A 23,763-nucleotide genomic window follows, 5' to 3' on the forward strand; every position below is an offset into this window, starting at 1 on the left:
ACCTTACAGCCAAAATAACAAAAACCAAAGGCTGAGAATCTCAGGGGGTGTGCTACTGCAACCTCTGGTGGGGAGAGAGTGTACTGATGTGATACGCACTACTGAGATGCTCTAAGAATGGACAAGGCAGCTTTGGAGACTCAGCATTTTCACAGCTACAAAATGAATTAGTAAACATGGCTGTAGAAGAAGCAATCATCCAGGCGAGTTAAGAGTCAGAACCCAAAGCAACCATCATGGCCTTGGTAGCTAATGCAAGTAAAGCGGCACGTTTACCCTAAGCTTTCCCAAGTTTAGAAGAAAAAGGGGCAATATCCCGAAAGCTCTCCAAGGACAGGTCGCTGAGACAAGGGCTCCAGAGGCTCTCACGCCATCTGCTCTTTAATCCGCTGTAGAGAGAAGGAGCAAACCCAAAAGACTAACCAGGAGCTCACATTTAGTCTTCTACTACCATGGAGGTTTACTAGGGAGGGCTGAGAAATCAATTATGACGGGACAAGGGCTTCAACCATTGTCGCCGTCACAAGAACAGGGATTTGCTAGCATGGAATTGACATGAAGATAAAAAGAACTAAGAAATAAGGAGCTCAGTAGAACTAGAAAACAAATCACAAGTAACCAAAATATTTAAAACAAACTACCACCAACACTAAAACTTACTTAAAAAACTAAAAAATGAGGACTACATGAGCAGAGTTCCGAAACTTAACCCTAGCTTGTGTAGGTAACATGAGGGTAAAATTTTCTCTAGGCGGCAGGAGTCAGAGAAGAGGTATATACAGGGACAGTGTGGACCTAATATAGGAGGCATGCAAGGGGAGGGTGGTGAATAGGTACCATATCCAGCAGAATTCTTAAAAAGTGTTTCCTAATACGGCAGGCAACATGCCAGGGCAGGATATCTATATATTCAGAATTCAGAAACTTAAAAAACAGGCAGAAAATAACCAAAAGATACCATAACGCACTGAGCCCCACTCTACTGCTCTAGGTCCTCCAAATGTAATCAATAGCATTTTAATGGAGACACAAGTAACTGATAAAGAAGTTGCAGAGGAAGCACAAAACCAGAAGTCTCAATGAATGCGAAGCTATACATGAACAGGGCACCATTAGCTACATAGTACCTCTCCTCTGAGCTTCAGGACCATTTAAATCCAATTTCAGATTACTTGAAACCTCTACTTGGGCCTGGCCTGTGGTGGCGCAGTAGATAAAGCATCAACCTGGAACGCTGAGATCGCCAATTTCACCTAGTCAAGGCACATATGAGAGTTGATGCTTCCTACTCCTCCCCCCGCACTTCTCTCTCTCTCTCTCTCTCTCTCTCTCTCTCTCTCTCTCTCCTTCTCTCCCTCTCTCAGTCCCTCTCCTCCTCTCCCGGCCCCCCCATCTCTCTAAAATGAATACATAAAATTTTTTTTAAAAGGATGTCTACTTGGATGTCTCACAAGCACTTCAATACTCAATATGTCATAATGTCCCCTATTAAACCTAAGCCTTCTCTAGGGTTCTTTCTCTTCAAATAGCACTAACTGCAAAACCAGAAACCTAGGTTGTCATTATTATATCCTCTCCTCTCATTTGTGTGTGACATGCAGTCACTAAGTTGTGTCAAATTTCCCTTTTGTATGATCACTACTACTACAAGTCAATATCATATCTTAGCTTATACTCTTGCAAACTTCTTAACTGGTCTCTCCCCAATAGTCAGTTCTCTATACTGAACCTAGAGTAATATGATAACATCACTTTTCCAGTTCAATAGCCTTCAATGGCTTCCCACTGGTCCTTGGATAAAATCTAAAATCTTTCAATATAACCTAGTAACATGACCTTACATAATCTGTAAGACTCTGCATGACCTTCTTTCTCATTGCCTACTTCTCTCCTGCTTTAACTCACACCAGACTTCCTCTTTCCTGCTGTAGTCAAGCTGCAGTTTCCTAATGTAAGTTTCTCTACCATGCCTGGAGCCCTTACATGTATCAGTTCCTCTACCTATAATCACTGTTCTAGAAATATATATAATATATCTGCCTTATTTATTATCAAAGCCTAATGGTGAACAAGGAGGGCAAAGAAAACTTTCATCTGCTCCATGGGATCCTATCAATCTGAAAGGGTGCCTACAAGGGTCTCAGATTCTATCTCAGATCTCAAGTCTCCCATTACCTTCCAAACTCTAATGGACAAAGTGATAAACACAGATGGATAAAGGAAATACAAAGTATCTAAAGCTTATCTAGATAATATAATTATATTTTGCAAGATGTCAGGTGGCCATAACTAAAAGTTCTAGGTGATATAAATCTGAAGATACGCTTTGACAAATACCAATTCTGCTAGATCACAGTAAAATATATAGGATATGTGTCTCCAGAGAAGTGTGCATAGGCAATCCTTTGGTCACACACCACACTCACCAGGACCTCAAAGAAACAAACAAACCAACAAGAACAAAAATTATTTTATCAGGATTAAGCCTCTCAATTATGTATGGAATTAGGCTAAGATAACTGCTATGCTAACATGAAAAGGATTTCATGCACCCCAGCCAAGCACAACCAGTAATTCCCATGGAACGGGTCCCAGTTCATCTGTGATGTACAAGGCATGAGGCACCCTCTTTAAAGGAGCGTAGCTAAAGATTATAGTCACTATAAATCATGAAATCAGTCAATAAACTGAGTAAAATAGTAACTAACACTTTTAGTTATACTCTTAAGTGTCAAGCACTATCTTAAGTTCTTTACATACACAGGTTTCTCCCACTACTCAAAAATAGTGTTCCTATGAAACCTTCCATAAGCCAAAATGGTATAAAGGGGGAATTACTATCAGTTTTTAAAAAGCAATTACCATCAATTTATTTTAAAAAAATTTTTGAGGATTCCCAGACCCAAAAAATAATTTACCAAATCATACCAAATTATAAATAAAACTTAAAATAATACCAACATATACTAAAAGCAGGAATGCACAAAATAAATGGAGATAAAGCGGAGATGCTTAGACACAGTTCAAAGCCGCTGGAGGCTTGACGCCGAGTGCACGGCGGGAAGGGAGCTTGGCAGGGCCGAGTACACGGCGGGAAGGGAGCTTGGCAGGGCCGAGTACACGGCGGGAAGGGAGCTTGGCAGGGCCGAGTACATGGCGGGAAGGGAGCTTGGCAGGGCCGAGTACACGGCGGCGGGAAGGGAGCTTGGCAGGGCCACCCTTGCTGCTCGGAGCGCATGCTGCCTCTGCAACAGCTGGCTGCAAAGCAAATGCTCAACACTATTTGTTGTGCTTTTAGCCTTTTTTTGCAAAAGCAAAAATCTTCAGATTTCTTTTGATTAGTGAAAACACATATTAACAAAACAAGTCTTATGTAAAAGTGCAGTGGCTCAAAGCAAACCTTCAAAAACCAGGGGATACCTGAATTCATTTCATCCTCTCAAGAATCCATTGAGGTAGGATACTACTATTATCCCGATTTTCCAGTTCGGAAGCTGAAGATATAGGGAGGTTAAGTAGCTTGTCCAGGATCTCAGAGCTAATACAAGGCAGAGCCAGGACTCAAATTAGGCCATTCTGTCTGTGTCTGTGCTCTTAACTATTCTACTGTACTTCATGAGAGCACAGAGCAGAGATTCACAAAAAGGTGGTCAGAACATTATCCAAAGGCACCAAAAGACTAAGATTTTACTTGAAGACTGGAAAAAAACTGGAGCCAATCAATAGGTTGTAACACATACCATCCTGCCAGATACAAGGGCAACAGAACACCTATTCTTACTACGGGCATATATCATCTTGTAAGTCTGATAACATGATGACTTTCACCATTGGAAATCGCGTGGTTCTAGTGGTTTTAACTTAATACATGTGAAGATGACCAATACAAATGTCAGTCATAATTCTGCTGCATCCAACAAAAACCTGCCAATTTGGTCAATTTAACTGCAAAACTATTCAGTGCAATAAGCCTCTGCAGTTATGATGCAGAAATTTCCTGTTCCTGGAGTCAGTGGCAGAAAACCATTAAACCCAGGTTTACATGCTACTCTGAATCCAAAGGCATCAATAACCAAGTGGTCATAATTAAGAAACAGTTTGAGCCTGACCAGACGGTGACGCAGTGATAGAACGTCAGATTGGGATGCAGAAGGACCCAGGTTCGAGACCCCGAGGTTGCCAGCTTGAGTGCAGGCTCATCTGGCTTGAGCAAAAAGCTCACCAGCTTGGATCCAAGGTCGCTGGCCCCAGCAAGGGGTTACTCAGTCTGCTGAAGGCCCACGGTCAAGGCACATATGAAAAAGCAATCAATGAACAACTAAGGTGTCGCAACGAAAAAATGATAATTGATGCTTCTCATCTCTCTCCATTCCTATCTGTCTGTCCTTATCTATCCCTCTCTCTGACTCTCTCTCTCTGTCCCTGTAAAAAAAAGAAAAGAAAAGAAAGAAACAGTTTGATATATGGTTTCTGACCAGCATCTACTATTTTGCAACATGTGAGGTGGCCATAACTAAAAGTTCTAGGTAATGTAGGTCTGAAGATATGCTGCATCATAGTAAAATATAGGACATGTCTCCAGAGAAGTGTGTGGAGGCAATCTCAGACACAATCATTTGGTCACACACCACAGTCACCAGGAGATTTCTGATTCAAATTCTACATTAGTATTTCAGACAGTTGAGACACACAAATCTAACACCACAGCAAATATCACTAATTACTAATCAATCTACAACTTAACAAGGTCAAACTATTAATACAGCTGTTTCAGTTAGTATTATGCACTTTCTATGTGCCAGGCACTGTGCTAAACTATTAAAAAGGAATGTCTTTTTAATCTTCACAATAGATTTTTGAAATTTATGATTGATTTTTATGGTTGAAAAAAGGGAAGGTTAAAACAACTGAAGAAACATTCTTAGATCACATGGTTATCAAGTGGCAGTCATAACTCAAATACAGGAAGTTGTCTCAAAGCCTATACGTTGACACTACCCTAGACTGCTTACACTGATGGGTACTGAACAAAAAATTATACTGCTCCTGCAACCAGAAAAAGGAATAAATGAAACCAACATATAGTATTACTAGATATCCTAATGCCACAAGAAATGATGCCACCTGCATCACTCTAGAGAGTGATCTACAGATATGTTCAACCTTTTTCATCTCATGGTACACATAAACTAACTACTAAAATTCTGCAGCATACCAAAAAAAATATCTTTTTCCCAATCTGAAAAAATAATAGGTATACTATTGATTCATTTACACTGGCTATTGTCATTCTTTTATTTGACAATCTAAGGAAAAGAAGGTCAGTGCCCCGACACTAAATTGTCAGGTTTTGTGAACACACAATACAGTGTAGAGATGTGTTACAGAACTGGGCACCTGAAACCTGTGTAATTATGTAAACCAGTGTCACCCCAAAAATAAAAAAAAATATTAATCTTTTGCCATTGTCATCAGTATTTTTATCATCTTATGGTATCTTAAGTTGGTCTTAGCAGAATTTAAACTTTTAATTTGGTATATTAGGCTTTATGGTTTGTGCCTCTTGTTCAGTTTTTGTGATAAAGAAGATAAAATATAACCACAATAATTGTAGGATATCTTTATTTGTACCCTGAGTGGATGACAGTGACTTTCTTTTTATTTCACCCCTCCATCCCTAATAAATTATTTACAGTTAGTGTGATAAGATCAATAAAGCGGACATGATTGGCTTTTCAATCTAAAAAAAAAAGTCAGGTTTTGCATGTTTTAAAAATTCTTGCAGCACACTGACTGAAAATCGCAGCTCCTACACCACAGAACTCTCCTTTAAATTGGGTAACGAGTTGAAATCAGAAAGCTCTACCTCCAGCTGGTAAGTTGAGCAACCAGAATCTTACCAGCTGACCATGCCTATGGCAACACAAACAAGAGTATTGTGCTCAAAAGTGATGCAAGGAGCTGAAAAAGAAGAATTACATATTGTTGAGAAATTCAGGAATCTGATCATCATAAATAGCTAACTAATAGAAAGTCATACCCTTTCTAACAGTGAAACAGTTTGGAATATTACCTGTAACAGAAGCAACTGAGGTGATCCACAGGAAAAAAAATCTAGTAAGAGACCTGGTAGGAACACTCGATTTCCATTGAGCCCACTTGTAAGTTACCAGGGCAGAACAGGAGACACTGTCTTATCTTGAATTTAAGAAAATACAGTATGTCAGAGACTGAAGCTTTATCCACATTCAGTGACCTATGAACTGGCTGCTACAGCCAGTTAAGTTTAGAAAGCTCATACTCAACCAAGAAAACCAGAGGTCCCACCATCTAAGTAAGGGAGGTGGAGCAGGAATGGAGATGGGGGTACTCTCAGGTAACGCAGTATAAACCCTTCTGAAGGGCAACTTAGCAATACACACCAAAAGATTTTTTTAAAGTATATATACATTAACTCAATAATTCTAGTTCTACTAACTATTAAGGAAATAAGAGTTTAAGCAGAGACTTGGCTACAAGGATGTTCATCTTAAAATGATTTATAACACAAAAAAGATGAGACCAACATATATACACAACAAAAGGGTACTGATTAAAAATCAAGTAATAGCCCTGGCCGGTTGGCTCAGTGGTAGAGCATTGGCCTGGTGTGCAGGAGTCCCGGGTTCAATTCCCGGCCAGGGCACACAGGAGAAGCGCCCATCTGCTTCTTCACCCCTCCCCCTCTCCTTCCTCTCTGTCTCTCTCTTCCCCTCTCTCAGCCAAGGCTCCATTGGAGCAAAGTTTGCCCAGGCGCTGAGGATGGCTCTGTGGCCTCTGCCTCAGGCGCTAGAATGGCCCTGGTTGCGGCAAAGCGACGCCCCAAGATGGGCAAAGCATCGCCCCCTGTTGGGCATGCCAGGTGGATCCCGGTCGGGAGCATGTGGGAGTCTGTCTGACTGTCTCCCCGTTTCCAGCTTTGGGGAAAAAAAAAATCAAGTAATATATCCATACAAAAGAATCCTTTTGGTTTGACCAGGTGGTGGTGCAGTATATAAAGCACTGGACTGGGACGCATAGGACCCAGGTTCGAAACCCCAAGGATGCTGGCTTAAGCACGGGGTCGCTGGCTTGCATGTAGGATCATAGATATGACCCCATAGTTGCTGGCTTGAGTCCAAAGGTCGCTAGCTTGAAGCCCAAGGTCGCTGGCTTGAGCTCAAAGTTACTGGGTTGAGCAAGGGGTCACTTGTTTTGCTGAAGCCCCCTGGTCAAGGTACATATGAGAAAGCAATCAATGAGCAACTAAGGTGCCACAATGAAGAATTGATGCTTCTCATCTCTCTCTCTTCTTGTCTGTCTGTCCCTATCTGAACCTCTCTCTGTCTCTGTCACAAAAAAATAAATAACTTTTGAACCATTAAAAGTGTTGCAGAATGATATTAACATAGTAAAAGATTCATAGTATATTAAAAGACAAATTATAAAGCAGTATACGAAGCACAATACCATAGTTTTTAAGTTTCTAGATGCATAAAAAATTAGACTAGAATATAATACATACAAATGTTAAAAGAGGTTATATCTGGGTGGCAGGATTCTGGGTGACTCTTATTTTCATTTATCTGTATTTTCTATTTTCCTACGATAAACTTGTATTACTTATATTATTTTGTATTACAATTACAATACTTATATTGTATTATTTATAGTGTAACAAAAGTACACAGGTTGGCTGTGCTAACACTTTATTATAAATTTGTTGAAAATATAGTTAGCTATCAATCAACAAGTATCAATAACTGAAACCAGATGCTATCAGAACCTTGTGCCTGGGAAAAAGTGCCAACTGAAGGTATAAAAAGGAAGCTGAAGACAAAACCCATCAACTTCATAACATTGTCCATCGTGGACTGGACACTCAGGAAAACATTCAATGTGTCTGCTGCACAAATAATTCCACTTACAATAGCTAGGCATTGCAAAGAAGCAATGTGTTAAATTATTTTTTAAATAAGGCCTGCTTTATTATTTTTCTAAATTCTTAAACTGCCAAGTTCAATAAGAAATGAAGATATCTGTATTTAAATAAAGTGATCATGAGTATGTCAGTATGGTCCTCTGAAGAGGGTACCCCATGCCTTGTATATCACCCTATATTACTTCAATCCATCCCACAGGAATGTTTGCAGTTGTGCTTGGCTGGGGTGTATAAACCCCACTTACAACATCCTGTTCACAGCTCTACTCTAGAAAGTCAGACCCTCCCTCAAAAAAGAAAAAGAGCTGGGCCCTGGCCGGTTGGCTCAGTGGTAGAGCGTCGGCCTGGCATGCAGAAGTCCCGGGTTCGATTCCCGGCCAAAGCACACAGGAGAAGCGCCCATTTGCTTCTCCACCCCTCCCCCTCTCCTTCCTCTCTCTCTCTTCCCCTCCCGCAGCCAAGGCTCCATTGGAGCAAAGATGGCCCGGGCACTGGGGATGGCTCTGTGGCCTCTGCCCCAGGCGCTAGAGTGGCTCTGGTCGCAACATAGCGACGCCCCTGGTGGGCAGAGCATCGCCCCCTGGTGGGCAGAGCGTCGCCCCCTGATGGGCGTGCGGGGTGGATCCCAGTCGGGCGCATGCGGGAGTCTGTCTGACTATCTCTCCCCATTTCCAGCTTCAGAAAAATACAAAAAATAATAATAATAATAAAATTTAAAAATTAAAATAAATAAAAAAAAGAAAAAGAGCTGACAAGAGGAAAGATAGCAAGGTTTGGGCAAAAGTGGGTTTACATCTGTGAGTATAGAAACAGAGTTCATTCTTTTATTTTATTAAGTACTGTATTATTTTCCATACAAACAACTATAAACCTACGTTTATCCCACTCTATATACCTCAGAGAAACAATTACTTCATTTGGGACAGCAAGAAAAACCACATCCCTGGTTTTTATGTACACTGCTCAAAAAAATTAAGAGATTCAAATGGCAGATACTCTAGTACTTCAGCCTTTTGTATAGAGCATTTTCACCAATGAAATAAAAGTTGGTTTTGTACCTCATTTGCATAATTGACCAAGTTTCTTTACTTGTTATTTGCTTTCTGATGTTCTTGTTTAATAAAAAAGAAATCAAATGCTTCTTTTTTTATTTATTTTGAAACATCCCCTAATTTTTGTGAGCAGTATAAATTATGTTCTATGCCTTCTATCAACTATTTTCACACTAGCTTTAACTAGCTTCTTTTAAAAAATTAATTATAGGAGTTTATTTCTGTTAACATCTTAAGTTTTAATTACTTCAATCAGACCACCATTTAAAGGCAAAGGATTCAGGCAAGGGTGATAATGAGAAAAGCTTGTGAAGGTAAACCTGCTCTGATTCCAGACTACCATTTGCTAGCTGTGTGACTCTGAACAAGTCACTTAGCCTGAGTTGCATTTTCCATATCTGTGCAATAGGAATAATAGCTGCTGTGAGAGTTTAAAGCAGTCTAACACAATCCTAGATACAGTACAATATTCAATTTTTATTTTTATTTCCTTTTTTCAGGAAAAAAAATTTAAGAAGAAGGAATAATTGTGAAACAGCAGACCGCTGAGAGGTTATCTGGATAGGTCTTTGAATCGCTAGAACACAATATGAAGGCAAAAGGCAGCCACTACCAGAGTGGAGGAGGTAGCAGGGATAAGGAAGCCAAGTTTCAATATGCTACTGGCTGCAGACTGCCATGCTTTAAACCCCGCCCTTCTCAGTTCAATGTCCCCACTCTGGGCTTGTCCAGTCTTACACAGTCAAGCCTCACTGTACAGTCACTAACCCTTTCTCAGTAATAGAAAGTAAAGAATACACAGGAAAAAGTGGGGGAAAGCCAACAATTGACAATGTATGCTCTTGATGACATCCTTCCTCTGGGATCCCTTCTGGCTTCCGCTCATCTTTATCATCCCTACAGTATGTACCTTTTCCTAGACACAGCAATCCCCAGGAATGGGAATGATCTCCTGTACAAGAATTTAACTTAAACTATCAAATTCTAAGTGCCAACAGTCTTAAAAATTGCAAATGTCTTATTTGTTTCAAAGGTTTCTTTGAATATACACATTCCATTAGGTAAAGAAACCTTTGGGATTTTTATCTTAAAACCACTTAAGGACATAACCAAAAGGTTTGAGTATCAAACAAAGCCACCTATCCATAACACATCCTGTTCACAAAAGTGTCCCAGAAACTCGATATAAACAAAATCCCTCTGTTTATTTCTAGAAGATAATACTGTGGTTTTCTGTATCCGACAGTATGCCTTACATACCCAAGGCAATTATGTTTTCTTCCTCTACTCAAACAGAGCGTCTGTTGCTAACACAACACTAAAGTCCAAGTTATTTTCACAGACAAAAAAGCAGCTGGTCAAGCTAATCCGCTTGCTGACAAGCCACCATCAAGCTCCTGTAAGACTGTCCAGTCAACCTCTATTGTCAGATTTGCATGAGTCAGAACTTCCAATCCTATTTCAATTAGGACTTAACAACTCTTCTTTGGCACCACCATGTGAAATCATTTATTACAGATATAAAACAGAAAATATACTTTAAAACTTAAGGACAAAAGTAAAAAAAAAGAAATAGCTAGACTGGATTAGAAAACCAGTTATATAAATTACCAACAAAAGGAGAAAGTTATTTTAAAGTAGGGATTATAAAATTAGTAACAATAGCTAACAGAGAGTACACACCTGTGTTAGGCAGCAAATGATTTTTAAAAATTAACACAATCTATTAAAGAGTAACCCTTTCTATCATTATCTCTATTTTATAGATGAGTAAACAGAGACACACAGCAAATTACGCTCACTCAGCTCATAAGTAGTAGGACAGGAGACCTGGCTCCCAAGCCATCTCTTAATAATTTAAAGCCCAAATCCCACTGCCTTACAAAAGGCATATATTCAAGCTATCCTCATCCTTTGCTACTTGAAGTACCTAACCATTTCCTACACTGACTAAGGAATAATCCCAGCTACTATTTCTTTTTTTTTTCTTTTTTTTTGTATTTTTCTGAAGCTGGAAACGGGGAGAGACAGTCAGACAGACTCCCGCATGGGATCCACCCGGCACGCCCACCAGGGGCGACGCTCTGCCCACCAGGGGGCGATGCTCTGCCCCTCCGGAGCGTTGCTCTGCCGTGACCAGAGCCACTCCAGCGCCTGGGGCAGAGGCCAAGGAGCCATCCCCAGCGCCCAGGCCATCTCCGCTCCAATGGAGCCCTGGCTGCGGGAGGGGAAGAGAGAGACAGAGAGGAAGGAGGGGGGGGGGTGTGGAGAAGCAAATGGGCGCTTCTCCCATGTGCCCTGGCTGGGAATCGAACCCAGGTCCCCCGCACGCCAGGCCAATGCTCTACCGCTGAGCCAACCGGCCAGGGCCCCCAGCTACTATTTCTATTGTTAATATTCTACAATAGGAAAGAAAATTCATGCTGGGGTGTACTACTTACTGTCTTATTTAAACAAAAGTAAATATCCAATTTAGTTCATTATTAGTTGAAGGGTGGGACAAAAGTAGGTTTACAGTTATGAATATGCTAAACAGAGTTTATTCTATTATTTATTAATTATTGTATTATTTTTTCATACAAACAACTGTAAACCTACTTTTGCCACACCCAGTATATAATTGATTCTGCAGTAATTCAGGATAACAATTCATGGTGATAAGTATTAACACCAGATACTTATTTTAAGCTATAAAACAAAATAAAGGATTTTCTAAATTAAAAATATTATGTGATACCATCAATGAAATTCAACACATTTTCTGATATGAATAGGTTGAATCTCAAAGTTATCACAGGCTACATTAGTACCAGTAAGAAAGAGTATTTAATTCTTTGCTTCTTCTGAGGAAAACGAACATGGTACGTATTGGTTCTTGTACACATCACTTGGAAGGAAACGAAATAAGTTCAAATCTATGGCATCATACCCTATGGCAGAAGTCCTCATCAAAGTGAGGAATAATGCATGCCCTGGCAAAATAAGATGATCCATATTAAAATACTTTTTTAAATTCTATTTTATAGCACATAGACTTAGTTAGTACTTACTTTTATAAACCTTAAAAACACTGTATATGTTTTCATAATGAATAATATTTTTACAATAACCCTACAAATATTCTTCCTTCCACTGCATAGATGAGGAAGTGGATTAATCACAGCTAAGTGATTTGCTCCATATCACATTGTCAGTCGATAGCAACAGCATGGAACCCAAGTCTCTGGACTCCAAGTCTTTGCCCTTCCACCTGCCCTGAGCTAGTAATGTCCATTCAGACATCATGACTTTCACCTCAAAAGTTAAACAAGCTGTGATGTTTTACAAATTTAGTCAGAGATGTTTTAAACATGTACATATTCAAAACACACAAAATGTAGTTTTTTTAATGTCTAGTAGTCATAGAAATAACAACTGAGTATACCCAACTGTGTTTCAAGATACAATGAGATCCTGTGCACATCTGTTAAAAGACTGTGACAGTCAACACTTAACACATCACCACACTACTCTCTCATGCCCCTAGTGCTCCCCAAGGAGGCGAATCCTGGTAAAATTATAGAAAACATTCTTCTAATCAGTCTTTCCAGGGCTTTCTATCTAATAATAGAAAAGCATGGCCTCTTGGATATGCCCTTGTTTTTCCCTGCTACATTATTAATAACACTGTTTCCTTACTGTACTATATTTCAATTACTATCATCTAACAAAGAGAACAGGGAGGCTGGTTTTTATATAGGGATTATGCCTGAACATCAATAACTCACTTCTAATGGTACTCAAAACATTGGCTATGTTCTTTTTAAAAATTTTTCTTAACTTGAACCGGCTAGGTCTCTAGTGTCCTTCCTTCACTTGTTCGGAAAGTATAAAACATGCCACCATCACCACTCAGGTATCTGTGACCAGCAGCACCGAACCGGTCAAAGAAGGTGCGACCGCTGCCCTGACAACTCCTGAAGTTTTTTCCGCTCAATGCAACCAACCCTGAACACTAAGCCCTGCCGAGGGGACGGACGGTACAGGGGGCTGCGGCCCATCTACAGGGGCAGGGATTGTGCCAAGAGTCCTGGGACGGGCAGGGCCCAGGAGGGAGCATCAGCGCCGACGTCAGCAGGTGGACCCGTGCGCCCCGGCGTCCCGCGTGCCTAGGTGGGCCAGACCCTCACCGGGTCGCGGGGGGCTGCGGGAGTCAGAGGGGCCTGCGGCGCTGCAGAAGTGCATTAGGAAACAGGGCCGCCCCGTTTCCCTTAAGGAGCCGGGGCCCAGGACCAAGTGCAGGGCAGAGGCCAGCCCGGGTCACCGGGCGCGGTCCCGCAGCCCGGCGGGCGCCGCTGCGCTCCCTGAGGACGGAGGGCCGACGGCCTCTCGGCCGCCCCCGGGCCCTGCCCGGCCCCGCGCGCCCACCGCCCGGAGCCCCCGGCCCGGGCGCCCCGCCCACCCCCGCCCGGCCTCGGCGGGCAGCGCCCACCGCGCTTACTTTCTGGGGGTCCATGGCCAGGGGCTAAGTCCGCCGGACCGGAACCGCGTCGGGGGTCCGTGCGAGCGGGCGGAGGGAGGTCCGACACGCCAGAACCGCTACACGGGCCGCCGCTGTCCCCGGCCGCCGCCGCCTCAGCCTCAGCCCCAGCCCGCAGCGGTGTCTCCCGGCCCAGCCCGGTCCGCGCCCAGCCCATGCGCGCGCGCCGTTGTCGCCGCGGTTGCCAGGGTGAAAGGGCGGCCCGCCGAAGGGGGGGGGGGGGGGAGTGCCGGGAGCGCTTCGCGCATGCGCGCTACCGCCGCACCGGTCTGGTTCGGAGATGCTAGCTGCTTGCCGGGAACGGCAGCAAGGAGGCAGGCTAGTTCGCCCCTCGGCCCCGGGGGTGCTTTGAAAGAGCCTCTCCTTCCTTCCCCCATCCTCTCTCCTCCAGCGCGCGCGATCGCTGCAGGCCTTGCAATGGACCATTGGGGCATCCAGCAGCCAGCCCGTGGGGAGGATACGGGAAGGAAAGCTATGGCCCTGGACATAGATCGGCCCCCTCGGCATCCTGCGGGTCTCTGAAGCACCTCTCCACCCTGGCGCTGGAGGAGCAGCCAGGCTAGCCCGGGCCCAGTTGTCCAATGAGAAGGAAAGAACTGTGATGGGGGTGTAGCGGAGGCAGGGGGGAGGCCTGCAGGGACCTGGAGGAATGCGGGTAGACCTTTCCCAGAGAGCCTCCCTGGGTACCTTGCAATCTGTGATTTTGAGCAGATCACTGTTCCTGAGCCTCTTTCTTCTTAGGTAAAATAAGAGAAATAATGTTGACTTGGCAGAGAGCATTCATATGTGAAGGGCTCACTACGCAGTTAATGCTCGGTAAATTATAGTTATTGGTGGAAAGCTAGAAGCTTCTCAGTCGGGACTGAGGGCACAGTGCAGAGTGTAGAAAGCTTGGGAAAGGAGGCTTGAAAATGTTCTTCCCCAAGAAGATAGGCCTCATTCTCCATTTCCATGACTCTGAAGGCTCAGAAAGTTCAAGTGGGCAATCACGATGAATGAACAAAAGGGAAATATATGTATATATTGATGAGTACCGATTAGGTACCAGTTCTGTGAACTGCGATTTCAGCAGTGACAAGGCCCTGCTCTTTCTTATAGAGCTTAAAATCTATTCCCTCGCCCCGATTTAAATAATTTAAGGTGGTTGTAGGTGCTACAGAAAAAATGATATGGGGTAAAATGGACTCACAGAATTGGGAGGGCTCCATTTTCCATGGAAAAGTCAGGAAGGCCACTCTCAGGAGTGATCTGGGTGAAGTGAGAGAATGAACCATGCAGAGATCTGGAAAAGAGCATCTAGACCAGGGGTCCCCAAACTTTTTACACAGGGGGCCAGTTCACTGTCCCTCAGACCGTTGGAGGGCTGGACTATAAAAAAAAACTATGAACAAATCCCTATGCACACTGCATATATCTTATTTTAAAGTAAAAAACAAAATGGGAACAAATACAATATTTAAAATAAAGAACAAGTAAATTTAAATCAACAAACTGACCAGTATTTCAATGGGAACTATGCTCCTCTCACTGACCACCAATGAAAGAGGTGCTCCTTCCGGAAGTGCGGTGGGGGCCGGATAAATGGCCTCAGGGGGCTGCATGCGGCCCACGAGCCGTAGTTTGGGGACCCCTGATCTAGACTGAAGGAAAAGCAAACACAAAAGCCCTAAGAGGGCTTGAGCTTTATGTTTAAGAAACAGCATTCACTGTTCACAGTGGCCAAGACATGGAAACAACCAAAAAGCCCTTCAATAGAAGACTGGATAAAGAAGATGTGGCACATATACACTATGGAATACTACTCAGCCATAAGAAATGATGACATCAGATCATTTACAGCAAAATGGTGGGATCTTGATAACATTATAAGGAGTGAAATAAGTAAATCAGAAAAAAACAAGAAATACATGATTCCATACATTGGTGGAACATAAAAATGAGACTAAGAGACATGGACAAGTGTGTGGTGGTTACCAGGGGTGGAGGGAGGGAGGACAGGGGGAGAATTAGGGGGAGGGGGAGGGGCACAGAGAACTAGATAGAGGGTGGCGAAGGACAATCTGACTTTGGGCGAGGGGTATGCAGCATAATTTAATGACAAGGTAACCTAGACATGTTTTCTTTGAATATATGTACCCTGATTTATTAATGTCATCCCATTACCATTAATAAAAATTTATTTAAAAAAAATAAATAAATAAATAAAATCACCAATCCATCATCAAAAAAAAAAAAAAAAAGAAACAGCATTCATCCTACAGAGCTGTAATTATCTCTACAAATGGGTCTCTAACTATACTGTGATTTCCTTAAAGGTCGAGATTGTTTTTACTCAGGCCTGTATCCCCAGCTCCAGGCCTGACATCTAGTATGTACTCAATAAATCCTTTTTTAGCTGAACAGACATGTACAGGACATGGGATAAAAGGCACATAAGGGAAAAGAGGACCTTGGTTCCGGCTAGTGGGTAGAGCTTGAAGACCAGGATCCAGGAAGGGCCCATGAACACAATTTTATTCCTATAACTGCAAGGAATAATGGCATGCATTATTGCAGAGAGCTGCTCCCTCTCTTGGTACCGAGGGGAAGAAGCCTCTGGTCCAAGCCGTCCCAATTCCAGGAGTGTGAGAGCAGCCAGGCACCGGGCGACTAGCCCTCTGCTGCAGCCACCAAGACTGCTGTCGCCACCAAGACCTCTGTCCGCACTGCGCAAACACTGCAGCTGAGTCAGTTTCCCATGAGGGAGAAATGCAGATTAGGGTTGGAGAACATCGGAGGTCAAACCGCCTGACTGTGAGTCCCCCAGCTTTGGCCATGTCTGCTGCTGTCTGGCCACCACTAAGGGTAAGAAACAGCATTTAGTGCTGTCTTCAGTCTCTTCCGCAAGAACTTTGCTTCACTCCTGTCAGAAGGCAACTCCTGGGCACTTTATGACTGATGGGCAGGAAGAGGCGGAGGGAGGCTTTGGAGACAGTGAGTCACAGTTGAAATGTGATCACCAGATTCTGTCACAGGCCGCAATCCCAGGAGCTCGCTCCTGGCTGCTTGCGTCCGCCCCCCCCCCACTGCCCAGCCAGGAGCCTGCAGCTTTTAACAAGTCCTCTACCCCGTATGACTTCTGCCCTTGCCAGATCTCTGTCTCTGTAGCCAGTCTGGCTCCCCTGCCCAGCTCACCCGGGCCTTCTGCTTCTCCTCGTTTCCATCCAGGAATAGCTAGCCCTCTGGCTGGGACTTCTGTTCCCCAGCCCATGCAGACTCTTGCTCATGTAGCTGGTCACTAGGTCTGCACCCACAACCCACTCGCACTGCTTCTGGCTTATGGGCAAGTCCTTTGCCTGTTCTGTACTTACCTTTTCACAGCCAAGTCAGCTTAGAAAAATTTCACAAGTATTTTTACTAATTAACTAAAGCCATTCTCAAATGTAATCCTAGAACCAGCTGCATCAGTAGCACCTGGCAACTTGTTAGAAGTTCAAATTGTCAGGCTTCAGCCCCAGACCTACTAAATCAGAGACTCTGGGAGTGGGGTCCTATCATCCTGTTAGGACTAGTCCTCCAGTTTAAGGACCATTGAAGACAAAGCACATTGTTTAATTTTTTTAGAAAGGAACTGCGAGGCATAAAAACATGCTATTTTCCTTCTCAGGATTCTGATTCTGATATAAGTTAGGGTAGCCTCAGGGTTGGCACTGTAGGTGTAGAGAGTCTGGCAAAATCGGCTCAGGCAGAACCAGGTTCCCTGTCCTCTCTTGCCAAACATTGCCTGCAGTCCCGAGCTCCCTTGTAAATTCTGGGATTCCCCCATGTCTTGAGAAAGTACCTTCTCTCAAATGTTGTCAACGTCTTCCCTTGGAGACTCAGTATAGAGCCATGGACCTGGAGTCAGCAGTCTGAACTTCAGTCTTGACCCTGCTGCTTATTAGCTGTGTAGTCATTTAACCTCGATAAGCCTCAGTTTCCTCATCTGTAACATAGCAATCATAATAGTGGTTCCCAGTAAGGGTTGTTGTGAGGATTAAAGGGGATATGTACACAAACTGTCTGACTTAGTGTGCATTTAACAAATGGTAGCTGTTACTATTATTACTCCCCTATCCTCTGTGAGTTCTTTTTTATTTATTTATTTATTTTTTTGACAGAGAGAGGGATAGATAGGGACAGACAGGAAGGGAGAGAGATTAGAAGCATCAATTTTTCATTGCAGCACTTTAGTTGTTCATTGAATGCTTTCTCATATGTGCCTTGACCAGGGGACTACAGCAGAGCGAGTGACCCCTTGCTCAAGCCAGCGACCTTGGGTCCAAGCTGGTGAGCCTTGCTCAAACCAGATCAGCACACGCTCAAGCTGGTGACCTTGGGGTCTCGAACCTGGGTCCTCCACATCCCAGTCCAACACCCTATCCACTGTGCCACCGTCTGGTCATGCTTCTGTGTGTTCTTTTTTTTTTTTTTAATTTATTCATTTTAGAGAGAGGAGACAGAGAGAGAAGGGAGGGAGGAGCAGAAAGCCTCAACTCCCATATGTGCCTTGACCAGGAAAGCCCAGGATTTCGAACCAGCGACCTCAGTGTTCCAGGTCGATGCTTTTACCCACTGCGCCACTGCAGGTCAGGCCTTCTGTGTGTTCTTGCATGGCTTTCTCCCTCTCCATCTTCGGGTTCTTAGAAGTCCTACTCTCACCCTTAACTCCCTTTTGCACTGTCGTACCTGGCTTTACCATCACTGCCCTGATGCTGCTCTTTGTTGAAGCCCAAAATCTTTACCTGTTGCACCCTGTTAATGTCTGGCCTGAGTCAGCATATACCCCTAGGCTGGGAAAACCCTGAGTTTCTCTAAGCCTCAGTTTTTTCAGTTGTGAAATAGGCATCATAACAGTACCTCATACAAGGGATGTTAAGTGGATTAAATGAGATAATCTATATTACATGTGTAGCACAATATCTGGCATGTAAAAAGCATTCAAAAAGATACAGCTTTCTCTTCCCAACCATAGAAACCTAACTAATTTTTTTTCTTGTCCCCTTCTGACTAAAAACACACTCACGGAAAAGCCTTGAAACTCCTTGGAACTCAGAGGACTGATTTCTGATCCTAGGAACTTGTTATAGACATTTCAGTTCCAGGGAAAGAATTGTTCTGCTCTGATGTGAGCTGGCACCCTGTGGGGTGGTCTAGCTCTGTGCTTTGAAAACTTGAAGCAACATAGAAAGCAGTCAGTGTACACAAACTTAACAAAGGGTTTTTGAAACCATATAAGAGTAGAAACACTTCAAGCCTCAATGAGTATCTTGCCTGGAGGGGGAAAACTCAGGAAGGACATGATCATTTACTCCAAATTTCTCCAGGGCTGTTGTGTGGAAGAGAGAACTGACTTGTTCTATAGCATCCCACGGATAGAATTAGACACCATTCATGAAAGCTACAGAAAGATAGATTTCCCCTCAACAAAAGTCCAATTTTGTAACAGAGCCATACAGAACTGGACTTTGTTTGGTAGTGAGGTCCCCATCAGTGGAAGTATCCAAGCAGGGGCTGGGCATTTGCTTGGCAAAGCTGTCCTAGTGGAATTAGGCACTGGAGGGTAGCTTGCAATGGCAATCTTCAACATCCTTTTGAACCCTGAGTTTCTATCATTCTGCAAACTGGAGGCCAATAACTATCCCTACCCTTTCCGACTCAGCTTTGCAATTGTGCTCACCTCTGAGATGCACTCTGAACCTCTTCTCCCCAGCCCCACTCACATATGATCCCTTGCAAGAGGCCCCACTCCTTCCCGGGAGAGGGCATGAGAAGAGTAATTAACTAAAACCTGGACCCTTTGTGATATTACAATGTCAGAACACTTTCTCCATGCTTGACGGCCTGCTTCATGCTAGGCGCTGGAGACATGGAGATGAGCCTGGTCTGGAAGACACAGGTGTTTTGATCACATCCTGCCTTGGCTCTGGAAATGCCTCTTGGTCAGAGAATGACCAAGGACAAATGCCTATGGACCTCCTCTTTGTGAGGGGCTTCCAGCCCCTCTCCAACACGAAGGAAGAGGCTCACTGTTCCTCGTAAGAACATTGCTTGCGGCCCCTCCCCCTCTGCATACACTCTGAAAATGGTGTGGGGCAGCCTGAGACTGGGTGATGGAGACCAGGGAGGTAAAGGACCATAGTGAACTGACTGCGCTTCTATTCTATTGGCTAAGCACCCCGATGGTCTCGATTCAAATACCATTCTACCACTTACCAGTTGTGTCACTCGAACCTGTCTGTACCTCAGTTTTCTTAGTTGTAAAAATGAAAGTATTAACAGTACCCACTTGAAAGGGTTGTCATGAAGATAAATGACAATGCATGTAAAATGCTTGGAATAATGCCTAACAGATAGAAAGTACATAATTTTTATCTATTATTTTCTAAAGTAAATCACCTCCTTGAGTGCAGCACCAGGACACAATGATGTCTAAGAGCCCTTTCGCACTGCGGTGACTGCTGTTGGGCTCAGATGGTCCTTTGTCAGCACTTCCTGGGGGGTTATGTGTCTTGAAATCCATCCCTCATTCTGAAGGTCAACCTGAACTTTTCCCTAGAGGGACGGCGGTGACAGGACGTAGGCAGGAAGGGCAGGACTTAAGACAAGAAGACAAGAAGGGAAGATGGCACCCTGAGCAAAGGTGGGAAACAAGGAGAATAACTCCCAGGAATGGAAAAGAAATGAATGGAACTAGCAACCTTCAATGCCCACGTACCAGGGAAGTATTAGGAAAACTTTGGAACATAGAAAAGATAGAACCCTCTGCAGCATGAAAAATCATCTTTATGAAACATACATAGCAATGTGGAAGATAGCTTATGGTATTACAATTTTAAAATAAACCAAATCATTTTTTTTCTAAATACAATTGGGTAATCTCTATGGTAGAAAAGTAAGCAATACATTCATAAATCTTTCTTTTGCATATAACTGTTACCTTAGGTGACATGGCGTCATATATGAAAGCTTGGCCTGGTTTCCTGCTATTGTCAAAGACACCGTCTACAAATACTACGTGTTTTACATGTTCACTTTTCTGCTTACATACAAAGTAATCAAAGACAAGTACATTGGTTTTGAAATATAAACTCAAATTTGGCATGACTTTCTTATAATTAAAAAAAGAAAAGAAAAGGAGAAAGTGGAGGTGGAGAGAGAGATTAGTAGGGGTCAGATTGTTATGGTTTCCAAATTCCAGGCTGGGTTTTGGAAAGGAGGATGTGGTAAGTGGGAAGCCACTAACAAGTTGATGAGCAAAGAGTTATTTTAGGAAGCTTGATTTGGCAGGAGGAAGGGGAAGAATGAGTGGGGTAAGCCTGGGGTGAGGCATTGGCTGCGGACCTAGAGGCCCAGACCTCTCCCTTCTGCGTCCTGTCCCTTAACCTTCTCTGGTTAGATTCCCTGCAGCCCGGACCCCCAGCCACCGTCCTCCTCCACCACCACCACCACCATTAGGATACAGTGATTATATTAGCATTCTAAATCTTGACGAAGGTTTTCAATCAAATGGGAAAAATAATAAATTGACCTTAATGAAAACTGTTGGCTTCCTTCCTAAGCAAGCTTCTTCCGTGAAGGCCCAGAGAGTCAATATTTTAGGCTGTGCAGGCCACATGTTCTGTCACAGTTATGCAACTCGGCCTTCAAAGAGAAAAAGCAGCTGTAGACGACAATCCATCAAGAACTGGGTGTGGCTGGATTCCCATAAAACTTTATTTACAGAAATAGGTATCGGGCTGGATTTGACTCAAAGGTCATAGTAAATCATCCTCTGATCTAAAAGAGCGTTGTGTTATTTTACTTAGAAAATAATTCTGTGATTCTTCGATGCCTCTACGAGTCGCCTTGGTCCTCCCTCTCAGACTCCTCCCATATACCGCCATCCCCACCTCCATTTATGAGAGGAAGGCAAGTGCTAGTGTGCTGGGCTAATTATCTCCGGAACAATGATAGGCAAAGCAGCATGCAAAAGTGGAGGACCTTTGAGTTTGGACCTAGATCTGAGCCCTGACTCTGCCAACTGTGTGATATTAGACATCGCACACTATCTCTCTGAACCTCCACTTGCTTGGGTTGCAAAATGGGGACAACAGGTGCAACTTTGTACAGAGTGTGTATAAGGATCAGATATTTGTAAAGCACTCGGCCTAATAATTGACATGGAGGAGGCACTCAGTAAATAGTTATTAACCCACATTGGCTCTATAAATAGCATTCACACAGGACAGACACCAACTGAATGAAGAGAACTGCACTGTGTATCCAGCCTTCAGGCCAGTGCTGGCCCTGGAGTGAGAAGCACTGGGGCCCCTTTAACATACCCACGGCTAGATATGAAGGCACCCCTGACTTGAAAGACGGCTGCTGCACGACAGATCTGCATCGAATGCTTCTGGTTAATTATTTATTAGGCAGCCCCCCTGTACCAAATCCACTTGGCTGTTTGTGGTTTGGGAACATGGTCTCAGGCTTCTATGGCTTCCACCGAAGTAATAAGATCCTGCCCTTGTCCACAGACTCTCAACAGCTGGTGAGTGGGAGAACCTTGTATAAACAGCCTCTTCCGAGTTCATTCTTCCGGGCTCATGGGACCAGTCACCTTTTCTTCAGCTGAAAAATAAACACATCAAGGAAATGAATGCTTCTCTCCAAGGGGAGCACAGCACATTGAGAAGCACTTGCTGACAAAAAATAGCGTGGGATCATCTTTAGAGAAGACACTGTGAAATGTAAGAAGGCTAAATAGACACACACACACACACACACACACCCATTAACAGAGGAGAAAGATATCTGAGAGCCTAGGTTCAAATCCCGATTTCACCTGCCTTACCAGCTATTTATTTGTGGACCAGTTATTTAACTTCTGTGCCCACATCTCTTCATGTATAAAACGGGGGTAATCATGGTGTGTCCCATTAAGGTTGTTGTGAGGATTAAATGCATTAATAAAGTGCTTAGAAGAGTGCCTGACATAGTATGAATGCTAGATTACTGTTTGCCATTACAGTGGTACCTTGGGATACGAACAGACCAACATACAATAATTTAAGATACGAGCTGAGACTCGGTCTGTATTTTTGTTTGAGAGCCGAGCGAAATTCCGAGATACCAGTTGTGATTCAGGAAGCTGACGCTAGTTGGCGCGTTGGTGCATGGGTCCAGTATCAGCAGTTTGATATATGAATTGACTGACGTTCGAGCTCAGTTACAGAACAAATTAAATTCGTATTTCAAGGTACCACTGTATTGATATGAGTATTATTCTTTGACAAAGACAAGTTTTTAGAATAGCTGAACAACTGAGTTAAACAAAACATAATGAATCAAGTACTCTCAAAGACCCAAACCTGCAATTCAAATGAAACTTTGGATTTTTAGCAGTGGAACAGGTCAGACCAGAATAATGGATATTTCCATAGATCGGTTCAATTCAAGAAACAGTGACTGAGTAGATGTACCAAGATTTATAAAAGGTTGTCCTAATTCTTAGGATATACACAGTGAAGTCATTAGTACTAAAGGACCATGCTATATGCAAAGTATTTTCAAACAGTTCAAAAATACTAGGTTGTACAGAGTTCATATGTAGTCATATATTTGTCATATATACACACATACCGTCACACACCCCTCACAAGGACGAGAGAGAGAAATGTTTAACAATAGGTGTAACAAGTGTCTCTGATGTTCTGTGTAGTATTCTTATTCTTGCAACTTTTTTTGTAAGTTAAAATCATTTCCAAATAAGAGGGTTTTTTTTTTTAAAAAAAAACCTCATTAGGATGGGTTAAACATTAAAAAAAAAAAAAAAGAAACTTTACTTTTCAAGTTTGATTGTCAAATAAGCACGAGGCCGCTGCAGCTCAAGCATAGGTGACAACATACAGTCCCGACAAGACACCAGGAGAGTTCGGACTTGGAAAAAGGAGACCTAAAGTAGTCCTATGATTCAAACACCTCATGGAGTTGTGCTAAGATTGCTTGACACACTCCTCTCCACAATAGGCTTTGCTTGTTCCCAGGTGCCTAAAACAGGTTATAGAAGCGACACTAAGAATAACATTGCTGGAAAGCCTTGCTGTAAGATTCATTTAGACTTGAGACTTTAGTTTCCCATATCAGTTACTGCCTCTTTGCTGATCCACACCCCCCTGCCTCAACTTCTCCCCAACATCAATCCATTTTGCAAACTGCTTATAGAATAGATT

General features: G+C 43.2%; 2 protein-coding genes across 4 annotated transcripts in view; both read right to left on the reverse strand.

The window, feature by feature from the left end:
• Window positions 1-13,716, reverse strand: part of FSD1L (fibronectin type III and SPRY domain containing 1 like) — a 66,675-nt gene extending 52,959 nt beyond the window's left edge. For 2 of the 3 annotated variants that reach the window (XM_066367516.1, XM_066367514.1), the window contains exon 1: window positions 13,493-13,715. In XM_066367516.1, coding sequence (XP_066223613.1) covers window positions 13,493-13,507 — 15 coding nt within the window. In that variant the 5' untranslated portion in view covers window positions 13,508-13,715. Of the gene's footprint in view, window positions 1-13,492 lie in introns of all 3 variants that reach the window. The other variant, XM_066367513.1, reaches the window with a different exon arrangement.
• A 7,306-nt stretch (window positions 13,717-21,022) lies between these two features.
• The window catches only part of SLC44A1 (solute carrier family 44 member 1), a 196,056-nt gene continuing 193,315 nt past the window's right edge, over window positions 21,023-23,763 (reverse strand). The window contains exon 16 of the mRNA XM_066367521.1: window positions 21,023-22,162. Within this exon, the coding sequence (XP_066223618.1) occupies window positions 22,148-22,162 (15 nt within the window). The 3' untranslated portion in view covers window positions 21,023-22,147. The remainder of the gene's footprint in view (window positions 22,163-23,763) is intronic.

Source organism: Saccopteryx leptura, chromosome 2, assembly GCF_036850995.1.
Source record: "Saccopteryx leptura isolate mSacLep1 chromosome 2, mSacLep1_pri_phased_curated, whole genome shotgun sequence".
NCBI lineage: Eukaryota > Metazoa > Chordata > Mammalia > Chiroptera > Emballonuridae > Saccopteryx > Saccopteryx leptura.